The sequence below is a fragment of the Lygodium microphyllum genome, chromosome 5 (assembly GCF_053477565.2).
Source record: "Lygodium microphyllum isolate KBCC chromosome 5, Lygodium_microphyllum_v1.1.10, whole genome shotgun sequence".
In the NCBI taxonomy this organism is placed as follows: domain Eukaryota; kingdom Viridiplantae; phylum Streptophyta; class Polypodiopsida; order Schizaeales; family Lygodiaceae; genus Lygodium; species Lygodium microphyllum.
Window position 1 is genome coordinate 71,467,640 of NC_141139.1, and position 12,106 is coordinate 71,479,745.

General features: G+C 39.9%; 1 protein-coding gene across 1 annotated transcript; it reads left to right on the forward strand.

Moving 5' to 3' along the window:
* The first annotated feature begins 991 nt into the window (after positions 1–991).
* LOC148035958 (nudix hydrolase 19, chloroplastic-like) lies at positions 992–3,657 on the forward strand. The gene is made up of 6 exons (XM_087677940.1): positions 992–1,969; positions 2,087–2,227; positions 2,336–2,440; positions 2,543–2,642; positions 2,818–2,910; positions 3,001–3,657. Exons 1-6 carry the CDS (start codon positions 1,412–1,414, stop codon positions 3,255–3,257), a joined length of 1,254 nt encoding a protein of 417 aa, XP_087534066.1. The 5' UTR covers positions 992–1,411; the 3' UTR covers positions 3,258–3,657.
* The last annotated feature ends 8,449 nt before the right edge of the window (positions 3,658–12,106 follow it).

Genomic DNA, 12,106 nt, shown 5'->3' on the forward strand with positions numbered 1-12,106 from the left:
AGGATCCCTATATTGATCCTATTTGGTTTGCATCTACATAGTTTGTAGTTCCACTTAGGCATCTCATGGGACACTAAGTGTTCCAAAGTATTTAGAAGTCACATTCCAATTATTGGATTGGGTGCTTGTGGTACGCGTACCATTCTACTTAGAGGTACTTATGATGACTTTGTGGCAAACTTATTTGCACCAATGGATTGCTCCATACTATGTGTTGTGCAAACAAGTGTCCCTCATGAACTTGCTCCAGTGACTTGCATATTCCTAGTTGCATTAGTCATCTCCTTGGACGAGGATAAGGCAAGTTCTTAAAAGATTTAGTGCTACAACGAGATATTGTAGAGCACATCTTTAGATGTCCACAGATTGGTGCCATTAGGGGAGTGCAACCGAGGGATCAAACTCATGCATTCATAGTACTCAACGCAAACTCGATCCGATCGGATTACAACCCACCCCCATTGGATGTGGAGCACATCTTTGAAGCAAAATGACCAAATCTAAGAAAACTATTTGCTAGAGTAAGGTGAATATTTTAGACTAATGTATGCTAAATGTCACATGAAAAGAAGATTCCGCTTTAACATGGAAAAGCTCAAAGGAAGTAACATCGGAGATCAAGGATAAGTGTTGTATATGAGTGCAAAAGCAAATGAAGATCAAGGAGAAAGAGAGAGAGAGAGATACTCTGATTTTACCTAATGAACTGATTTTGCCCCTGCGTGCTCATCTTTACTATTAGTTAAGGGGAGGTTGGGGGGTCGTGCCCGCCCCCGCGTTTCTTTGTGGGGAGGTTGGGGGCGGGTGCCACGTGGCAGCCCCCAACCTCCCCACAAAGAAATGCGGGGGCGGGTGCCACGCGTCCAAGATCCGCCCTCGCCACGAAAATCGCGCCTGCCCCGGCGCGAGTCTAGGCGTGGAGCGCCTAGTTTTCTTTCGGCTAATATCCTCTTCTAGACTGTGGGTTGTATGTAGAGAGAGTGGGTTGACCAGGTTTGTTTTCGCCCGACCTGGGTCACCGAGCCCCCCCTTCTCCCTCTCTCTCTCTCTCTCTCTCCGGGTAGAGAAGGGCGGCGCCGTTTTTAAGGCAAAAGCCTTTAGCAGAAGAAGCAGCAGCCGAAGCAGAGGCAGAAACAGAGCAAAAGCCGTGGCTTATTAGCCTTCTTATCAGATCGGCAGCAGGACACCTCTATATATACTTACCCATCTCCATATTCACATGCACTGATAGCCTCAGAGACTGCATCTCATATATATATGAGAGACTGTCTGAATAGGGGCCTTGGATGAATAGACAGACACAGGTGCCGCACCCCCATCCCTTCCCCTGCCACGTCTCTGCCCTCGGCCGGCCCCTGAGAACCCTAATCCAGACGGTGCGCCTGCCCACCCCCGGGACATCCTTCCTACCATGATCTCCCCTCACGCCTTCGCCGGGAACCCGATCATCTCTGACAAGCGTGGTGGCCTCAGCATTGCCGATTTGGGAGAAGCTGAATCCGCGGGAACACTGCGAGTCTTGCCATTGCTCGAGGGCAAGCCGCTCATTGCATCCATCTCAGGGGCCCAGGGATGGCACCTTGCATGGCAGAATTTTGGCGTCTGCCATAATGCCCTAGTCTCCTCTCAGCAGTCTGTGAATGCCCTGCTTGCGGAGCAGCTGCCCGATGAAGAGAGCAAGCGGCCGCCAGTTGATTTCAACCATGGCATCCTTACACACGACCGCTTAGTGTATTTGGGCGACAGAGATGGTGTCACTTTCTGTGCTCTGGATGTTTCCCCATCTCCAAACATGATGGGTTCTGTAGATAAAATTGCGCAGGAGACAAAATGGGCTCAGGGATTAAATAAAGTATGGGAATCACCGTCTTTTGATGCCAAAGTCGGCTTTGTTGATCTTCGCTTGCTTATGACAGGCACAGATTGGAATGATCAACCTACCTTAGAGGAACTTTCAATTGCGGGTCATGTGTGTGAGCTCCCGTCTGTCTTAAAATTGTTATTTGTACTGGAACAGGTTATCATACGCATGCCAAATGAGGCTCACTTTCTTCTGTTGGGACATATGGATGCAAATGTTGCGCAGGCAAGAGCTCTCTTAGATTGGCATAGTCAGTCGCGCTTTTGTGGACGTTGCGGGACAGCCACAATTTTCAAAGAAGCTGGAAGGCGGAGACAATGTACAAATGATCTGTGCAAAAGGAAACTGTACCCCAGATTGGATCCTGTATGTTAACCTTCTGTATGACTTTACTATTCCTGCAATTGATTAATGTAATAGGACCTAGGGTGGTAATGTTATTTTGATGCTTATGTTGTGATTAACAACATTCAGGTGGTGATCATGCTAGTAATAGATAGAGAGAGAGATTGTGCTGTGCTTGGCCGGCAATCTCGATTTGTGCCTCGAATGTGGAGCTGTCTTGCTGGTTTCATTGAGGTAGAATTTACAGTTGTCGTCTTTGCAAAACATCTGCATATGATGGTGAAAAGCCGAACATAGGATACTGACATGACTTTTGTGGGTCACAATGCATTGAAGCCTGGGGAAAGTTTGGAAGAAGCTGTGAGGCGGGAAACAAGAGAAGAAGTGGGCATTGAAGTTGGTGAAATCATATATCACAGCTCACAACCATGGCCTGGTATTGTAGTTCATATCATTTGTAGATAATGAGCTGCTGTGCAAGCCCCTGAACTATTTGCAAGTGTATAAACTTAATTTTGAAAAGGTTGTGGAATGATGTAGAGTATTGCAAAATATTTCATGTTCCACTCTTGAACTGATAAGCTGATGCTTGCTTGATCTTTTTTGGGTAGTGGGCCCAAGCAGCATGTCATGCCAGTTGATGGTAGGCTTTTTTGCATTTGCCACGACGTTTGACATCAGAGTTGACAAGAAGGAATTGGAAGGTGTGTTCTGCTGGGCTCAGTTGGCATTTAAAATAGGCAAACTTGTACTGGTTAATTTATAAAGCATAGTCGATTATTTGCTTGTGGCAGAGGCACAGTGGCATTCACGGGAGCAGGTGAGAAAAGCTTTAACTTTCAATGAATATAGGAGCCAGCAACAAGCTTCTGCATCTAAGATACATCAAGCATGCATGGGTGAAGAGAGGAAGAGAACTTCCTCTATTGATACCAAAGTGGATGCTGGAGATCTTGCTCCAATGTTTGTGCCTGGACCATATGCGATTGCTCACCATTTGATTTCTTCGTGGGCAATGAAAGGGGCGGATGCGCTTATTAGCAAAGTCTGAGACCTGTCACTTAATTTGTAAAGTGATCTAAGATCTTGATTCATTTTGGATCACCCATTTACAGGATTGTAAGCTGGTTCTGTCTCCCCTTGCCTCCTTATGGGACAAGATTATATTATTTCTGTGCAAGACTATTGCTCAGATTTATACCCTATCAAAATTCAGGTGTAATAAGGTTGATACGGAAGAGACTTCCAAGCCTTTTGTACCCTGATGGCATTTTTTGAAATACAGGTCTTCTTGCAAATAGTTCAACAAGGGAGCAGGTCATACTGTGGTTGTACAAGTGATGGAAGTTTTTAAAGAAATTGTATTATGATGTGTACTTCTGGTGAAGTTAAAAAGCGATGATGACATCATTGTGTATTGAAAGCCAGATAAACAGGTTTACTTTCTTGCTTCAACTGATCATCATGGCATCATCCATTGTGAGCTTCCCAAGTGCCCCATGCACCCTCAACAGTAGGCAGGGTCAAGCATCAACTTCAACATTATCCGACATTGTTGCAGGGACGATGTATTGTCATTGAGAGAGTTCAGTTCCTGTCTTGAGCTTGTGGGCTGTTTTGTTGGATGTGAGGTTTCAGATGTTTCCCTTTGATTCGGCTATATCTGTTCAGAAGTCAGGACCATGGCTGTCTGGATAGAAGACTTAAGCTTATTTATAATATATTACAACAGTACTTGTTACTGACAATTACAACAGCTATGGACAGGACTCTATGCAGAAATTCCATTATCGTCTGCTCCATATATGTTAATAGATGTTGTCAGAAGACTTGGTTTAATCTGGCTAACCAGTTTCCATGTTTTGACATGTTTAGGTGGAAGCCAATTCATGGTAAGAAGTGAAAAGAGTATTGTTGGTTTGCCTCATTGACCACGATTTGTTCCTGAGGCTTACATTAATCTGGGTTATAACAGGGCCTTCATGACACACCATCTCTTATTCTTTTTAGCTAGTTTATAGTAAAGGGCAAAACCTGATGTATTATTTGTGCGACTTGGTACTGTAATAGTTGTCATACCAGTTCAAGGTCAAGTGTATCATAAAAATAGGACTAGCATGCTGTCTTTTGATTATCATGGGCTAGATACATGAAGGCTTGCACTGTTTTTCACTAAAATGCTGTCCTCAGTCAATATAGGAGATGCTTTGCTGTGATTGTCACCCCCAAGTGGCGAGGAAAAGCTGCTTGAACGCCTAAGCGAGGCTGAGCCTGGGATGCTTAGGTGCATTATTACCATTGGGGCTCTTGGCAGACAAGCTGTAATCTAGAGGAATAAGTTAGTTTATGACAGCGAGATAAACAACATTATTTCCTCATTAGGGTAGGTCAACTGCCTTGGGAGTGCAGGTAGTTTTCAGCAAACAAATTTTATTTTAGTCTTTTGTGGTGGCATGTATGAAAAGGCGAATCGTGCCAAGCACACCTTAATGATTATTTTGGCAATGTGTTGAGTTCCATTCTAAAGTCTGTTATAGTCAACTTCACAAGGATGCATCCTTGGCAACATAGAATCTTGTGGGCATCTCTCCATAACAGCTTTGACTTAGCTTGCCTATAGGTGGTCTTTTGGAGTCTCCAGTCATTGCTTGGGGTAAAATTTGACACATCCTTTCTTCTTGTATTTGTGGCAATGGATTGCTCACAACCAGGTGGCCATGAGCAATCAACACAAGATGGGTATCTTTGTGACTTGTCAGTCTCAAGGGCATCTTTAGGTGTATCAGCCTTGGCTCCACATGACAAGGCTTGTCCCTCTTAGAATAAATGCTACCACTCATGAAGCTTTTGGTAGACAATGTTAGAGCTGAGAGCTAGGTCTTTCCTCTAAAACCAATTTGAACTAAACTTGAGGGAAAGTGTTAGGCCAATTGAATGCAATTGAACTCTGTAGGAACTCACAAAGTAGCATAATCAATGTACTAGACCTTTACCTTGGTACACTCTAAATCAACGATGCTCATAACATGCTATAAATTGTGCAAAATAAGAGTTTTTAAAGCCATCTCAATCCATTTCAGTCAAGATGCCAAAATACTAGCATAGGCCATGTGCTATATTGTAGCTAGGACTTGCTTGATTATTAGGAAACAAAAAAGATGTGGGTAGTGCTCTTTAGGTTATCTTTTGTCAAATCAAATGTACCATAGTGAAAATTTATTGGTTTGTGCCTCTATCCAGCCCCACATGATAGTGGCACAAACCCCACTTGATAGTGGCCCTAGTTCAAACATAGGTTGATTGATCATTTTTTATATTTAGTTTGCTACATTTACTTACAGTTGATATAGTGATGGTGCTAGTGAGAAGAAGAAGGAGAGAATAGATTGGTCTCCATCTCTCTTCTTTGTGCAACGAATTTTTTCTTGCATCTTGTGTGCGTGCTTAATGTGGAGGTCTTAGCAAAGGGCAAAGAAAAGGAGTGAGGATTCAAGCAAGTAAGAAACGGGTAAGAAGCTCTTACAATTTCTCATTCTTAACTTTGGATATTGCCCTAGGGTGTGGTAATTGTGAAACATGTTTCACAGTGTATGAAATGTGAAATACTTTTTACTAATGAAAATTTCAATCTACAATGTTTCGCATATCCATTTCATTTTGAGGGAAAAAATAGTTTCTATTAGAAACTTGCTTAATATATGTATTTTAAATGTGTGATTTTGCTATTTCATGTGGCATTTCACTTACAACTCACCCATGAGTGAAACATTTCGTGATTACCTTTTTGTGGAAGACATCCAAACATAATGATAGTATATGTGTAGCATATAAACCGAAAGTGCTTTCCCACTACTGTTTAGGCTATTTAAGGTTCACTTTGGGCCCTATTTTGGCCTCACATGGTTGTAGAGAGTAGTTTCTAGCTATACTATTTCTCAATAATGTTAGCAATTCTCCAAGTATATAGGTTATAGGTTTTCAAAATCATCAATTTTGAGATGTTTGTCATGAACTAAACATAAGGATAAGGTTTATTTGCATAGAGTTTATAGATTGTATGTAATGTTGAGTAGTCTATCAAAATGGCTCCTTGATTTATTAGTGTGCACTATTTGTAGGTTATAGAATACTTGCTTACTATGTGGTGTTCAAATTCATCATGATGTTTGACAATAATATTGAGAAGTTGAATAAGAATAACTATTCTTCATGGAAGTTTTGCACATTAAACTTTCTCATTGGAAAAGGCTTGTATGACTATGGTTACATGTGAAGAAAAGGAACTAGAACTAAGTGAGTACCAAATCGTAGATGAATTAAAGGCATGGAAAGAATAAAATGCAAATGATAAAAAAATGTTAAATTGGTTGGTTGTAGTTATTGACAATAGTATGTTGGGGCACATAAAAAGTTTAGAGAATTGATAAGTAGTTTGGAACACATTTGAAAGTATGTGTTATGTAAAAAAGAGAAAAGGTAAGAAAGATTTCATGTGAGAAAGAGCTACATACATTAAATAATTGAAAGATAGCAAATGAATATATATGGAAAGTAAGGAGTATTTTGGATGCAACGTTTGGAGATCCTTTGTCACTTTCGTGTATGTATGGAAGCTATTTTTTGATTTGACGAGTCGGTCTCTCTTATGATTACTAAAGAGATAAACATGTGGGTGGATCTATAAAAAGAACCAATGGACAAGTCCAAGCCTTCTAATATAGATTTGGAAGGGCTAGCACAATGTAAGAAGGAGACCTCTAAGCTATCAAGGGCAAGTCTTGTGTTACACTAGCCCAAGGCCCCCTCACATTGAGCTAGCCTAGGGCCACCATAATAGGGAGGAGGGGGGGAAAAGGGGGGTGGACAAGAGTGCCTCTAGAATTGCACAAATGGAGTGGGGAACCTTAAGACTTTCAAGTTACCCCTCCTTAAATTGTGTGGATCCAGAACTTGCACAATGCGAGTATGGACCCACATGATGTGAGAGATGCTCAAAATAGACACCAAGAGACTTAGATATGAGGAAATAGAAAAGTTAAATGGGAGAATGTGCACAATGTGAGGGGGGTTCCACTAAAATTTTGCATTATGCTAGTTCTCCCGATTTTACATTTTGGGTGGAGCAAGGGATAAAATGATGGTGCCATTGCATTTAGAATGGTAAAAAACTCCTATTTGGGATTGAAAAATGCTCAAAATGGAGACTCAAAGGCCAAGATATGAAGATATGGAAAAGACACTTAAGAGGATCCATTGCAATGTAAGGGTCCCCCTATCAATTGGGGTTGATATTGGTGTGATAGTCCCTTAGAGCTTGGTAGTGATAAAGGTACTTACTTTCCAAACAAGATAAGATAATGGAAGAGCTAATAGAGATCTACAAGATCCGCCATCGTAAGTTTGCACCCTACTACCCGAGAGCCAACGGCCAAGTCAAAGCTACCAATCATATATCATTTGTTTGATCTTGACAAGGACATTATCACATATTGCCATGATTGGGATGATTGACTTGGAGAAGCCCTTTGGACATACAGAACCTCCCATAAGGCCACAACATGATAGACACCTTTCCAGTCGGTTTATGGTATAGAAGCTATCTTTTCGGTAGGACTAGAACTACCCTCTTTGCGAGTGGCTATTAAAGAGCAGCTAGGAGATGCAAAGTCCTTGTAGTGACATCTCCCACACTTACAATGTCTAGATGAGACTCGAAGGATGGCTTGATAGTGCATGGAAGCCACATAAGCTTGACCCAAAGGCTACCATGAAAACTTCATCAAACAAAAATAATTCAAAGGTGATCTCATCCTTATCTATAATTCACGCTTTGGTAAGTTCCATAGAAAGCTCCAATAGTGTTGGATGGGCCCTTATAAGGTACTGGCACTCAACACTAACAGCTTTGCTTAGATCCAAGCTATAGATGCCTCTGATGATCCCTTCCTGATCAATGGCTATTGCTTGAAGAAGTATTACGCTCCATGGGGATTTTGACAATTATAGCCGACAATTCCTTTCCCCTTTGGCATTGCTTTTTAATGCTTCTCATGTTGCTTTTGATAGCCATCCTAATGTGGATTCTGTTGAGAAGTGAATGATTTTTATTGTACCTTCTGTTCTTGCTTATGCCCTTGTTCTATTTCATTTTTTTCCAATCAAACAAATGTGGAGCTAGTTCTAACCACTGGGATTTTTGTTTTTGAAAAAAAAGAGAGGTTATGGGAGAAAATGATTGCAGTCCTTGCCACACCCACCTCCTCTTAAGCAAAGGTGGAAACACTCTTTGGAGTAGGAAAGAGAAAAGAAGAAAAAAGCAATAAACTGTTATGTAAGAAAAGGAAGAAATTCCCTATTATAATAGGCCTTGCTCTAAGAAAATGTGGCAAACACCCTTGGGTAGGAAGCTACCCGTGGAAAAGGTGGAGACACTCCGCAGTCCAAGCGAGCTGATTCATTAGTTGAAATTTTTAGGATTCGATTTTGAAATTGTCTCTCTTGGTATGCTATGTCCTATACCATGTAGAGCATTCAACTCCTATAACCGGCGAAGTCTCCCACATCTAATCCAAGTTCCTAATCTGTTGGCTACCTCCCTGGGTATGTCTCTTCATCAACAAATCTTGTTTGACATTCTCAATAGATGAAGCCGATCATATTCAACAACCCTTTGAGTGATGTGAGCATTCATCCTAATTGGATGGGGATGAAAGTTTTGGCTACCCTTTGTATTCATCAATAGAGCATGAGATAGAGGGCTCCCATTCAAAGACATATTTTGATCATCAATGAAAGTAATGCAAAATTTGCATCTCCCATTCAAAGACATATTTTGATATGGACCCCATATGTATGAATCATCAATGAAAGTAATGTAAAATTTGCATCTCCCACTCGAAGACATATTTTGACATGGACCCCATATGTATGAATGTACCATTTCCAAAGGATATGTGTTGATTTTTCCCTCTTTGAAAATGGATGTTTAGACTACTTGCTAAATTGATATGCCTCACATACATAATCATAGTTTACATAGCCAAAGTATAGAAGACCATGAACAACCTATCTAGATTACAACTATTTTAGTCTTTGCAAGTTTATATGCTATAATTCAATATCCTTATATTTTCCATGTCTAGTATTCACTTAGATAGAGCTTTGTATAACAGAAGTATCACATCCAATGCAAATAGTCTACCTTTCTTTTGGCCATGTGTAATCAACTAGCCAGGTTTGCCATTTCTACACTCATCAATGAAACAATCATACTTATTAAACCTTACATGCACCCCTTGATTAACCATTTCTCTAGCAAAAGATAAATTCTTACTAATCTTAGGTACATATAAAGCATCCCCAAGTTTATTCTCTATTCCATCTTTGATCAGCAATGGAGCACTACAATGTGAGTGATCTTTTGCAATGTATCGTCTCTCATAGCACTTTGCATTCCTTTCTTCTTTTCAAACCATTTTGCATTATATATCATATGATTTGTAGCTCCTAAGTCCAAAAACCAATCATGCTCTCTAAGCGGATGTTCATGCTTCCAAGTACACGTTCCATAGAAAAAAGATGACCTCTAGGCAATGAACCACCTCTAGATTCATAACCTATGCCTCCATAACCACCTACATAATGACCATACTGAGTCCATCCATGACGTCTAGACATAGCATTTTACTTATGGTGGCATTCCTTCTCAAAATTGCTAAATTGTTAATAGTAATGACATGTACCATCTCTATGGGGACTAGACCATCCTCAACCTTTAGAGGAGGATCTCCCCTTGTCTCTAGGTATAAAGTCTCCACAACCAAAAGAGCTACGACCATGGGAAAATGCATCTACATGATCATAAGAAGATCCTGTAGCTTTTTACGAACTATTGTGTCCTCTCTGATGGTAGAATACAATGTCTCCACTAGTGTTTTTTCTATTACTAGATGCATTAGGACCCAATTTCATTTCTTTAGTAAGTAACAAGGCAATCAACTCCTCAAAGTCGAGCATAGAACTATCTCTCAAAGAAATAGAAATGTCAAGGAACTTGTGTGCACGGCCAAGTCCATTCAAGGTAACAGAAACCAAGTCATCATCATCAACAACATATACATTATTAATCAAAGCAATATTCTTTGCAGTTTACTTTATCCCTGCAATATAATCACTAATACTCTCACTTCTGCACCATGCATCCTCTTGCCTCTAGCATTTGTGAAATGGCTCCTTCTTCTTTCTACAAAGCTTCCATGGTCTCACAAGGGGTCCACCTAGTTGCTTGAGGTTTCCAATCATATCTCCAAGCTCAGAAGGCTAGCGTACAAGGACCTTATTTGCAATGGCCCCGAAGAGACGATACTTTGGAGTGGGGAGCGCAGGAGTTACAAGTGCAATTGCAAATGTGTATCACACACTATCTCACACAACACCATCCCAGGTTCTTTTCATAGGCTTATTGAATATTCTTCCAAATTTTAAATGAAAAAATCATAATTCGCAACTTAGGCAAGTTAAAAATTTTGACGAGAAAGGTATGTTAGAATAAAGTAGGAACGATTAGTTTAGATTTTTAAAACTTAAAAGGTAGGATAAATTGTACGACATTACAACACATTGAATCAAATTTTACTTTAGTTGTATATAAGCAAAGTGCATCAAATAAATCAATTTTTAATTAAAAAATATTCATTAGAAAAGTACATAACAAATATTAATAAGAATAAAGAAATAAGGAATTGCATCAAGAATGTTTTTCTTAGCATTTATGAATTATGTAAACATAGAAAAAAGTGAATCAAGGTAGTTAATAGTAGGTCATTAAATTCATTGAGTAAAGTACACTCTTTAATAATTTCCATTTGAGTACCATAAAAGGGTTTGAGCTGACTAACATGGAATACATTATGAATCTTAGTGGAAGAGGAAAGTTCCAATCGATATACCAAGTCTCTAATATTCTTCAAGTTCTTGTAGGGCCGATAGAACATGTGAGCACATTTGTTGCTAGAGCCATCCTTTAGAGTAAAATATAGAGACTTGGGTACTTTTACGAGAACGAACTCTCCCTCCTGGAACTCCAAAGGTTACCTCTTCTCATTAGCATACATCTTCATTTGATCTTGATCTTTTCTAAGATTCATCTTACATCGTTGAAGAAGGGCATGCATTCTTTCTAATTCTTTCTTTCCATGAGGGTTAATCTTCTCATTGAAAATAACTGTGGGTAAGGGTAGCTTGTAGCCATACATAGCCTTGAACAGTGAAACTCCAATGCTTGCATGAGTGCAGTTATTATAGGTAAAATTAGCTAAATGTAACCTTGAATCCCATGCGTGATGTACATCATGACATAAATGGCGAAGGTAAGTCTCCAACCACTTATTAACCCTTTTTATTTGATCACAGTCTACAGATGATAGATTGTAGAAGGAGCCAATTTAGTACCCATGGAGCTAAATACTGCTTGCCAAAAGTTACTCATGAACTTGGTATTTCTATCATGCATAATTGCATTTTGTAATCCATGTAATCTAAAGATCTGCTCCATGAACTGGCTAGCCACTTGTGAAGTAGTAAACCAAGTCTTGGTAGGAATGAAATGGGCTACCTTAGCGAGTGTCCACTACTACATAAATGCTATTCCAACCCTTTTTGTTAATAGGTAGACCAATAATGAAATCCATGGTAATAGCATACATTTGCCTTTTGGAATAGGCAATGGCTACAAAAAATCACTTGGCTTACAAGTACTATACTTGTTTTGCTGACAAGGCATACACTTCATAACATAGTCCTTAACATCTTTCCACATTCCTTTCTAATAGAAGCTCTCATTGATTTTATCATAGGTCTTAAACACTCCAAAGTGTCTAGTTGTAAAGGGAGGTGAGCCTT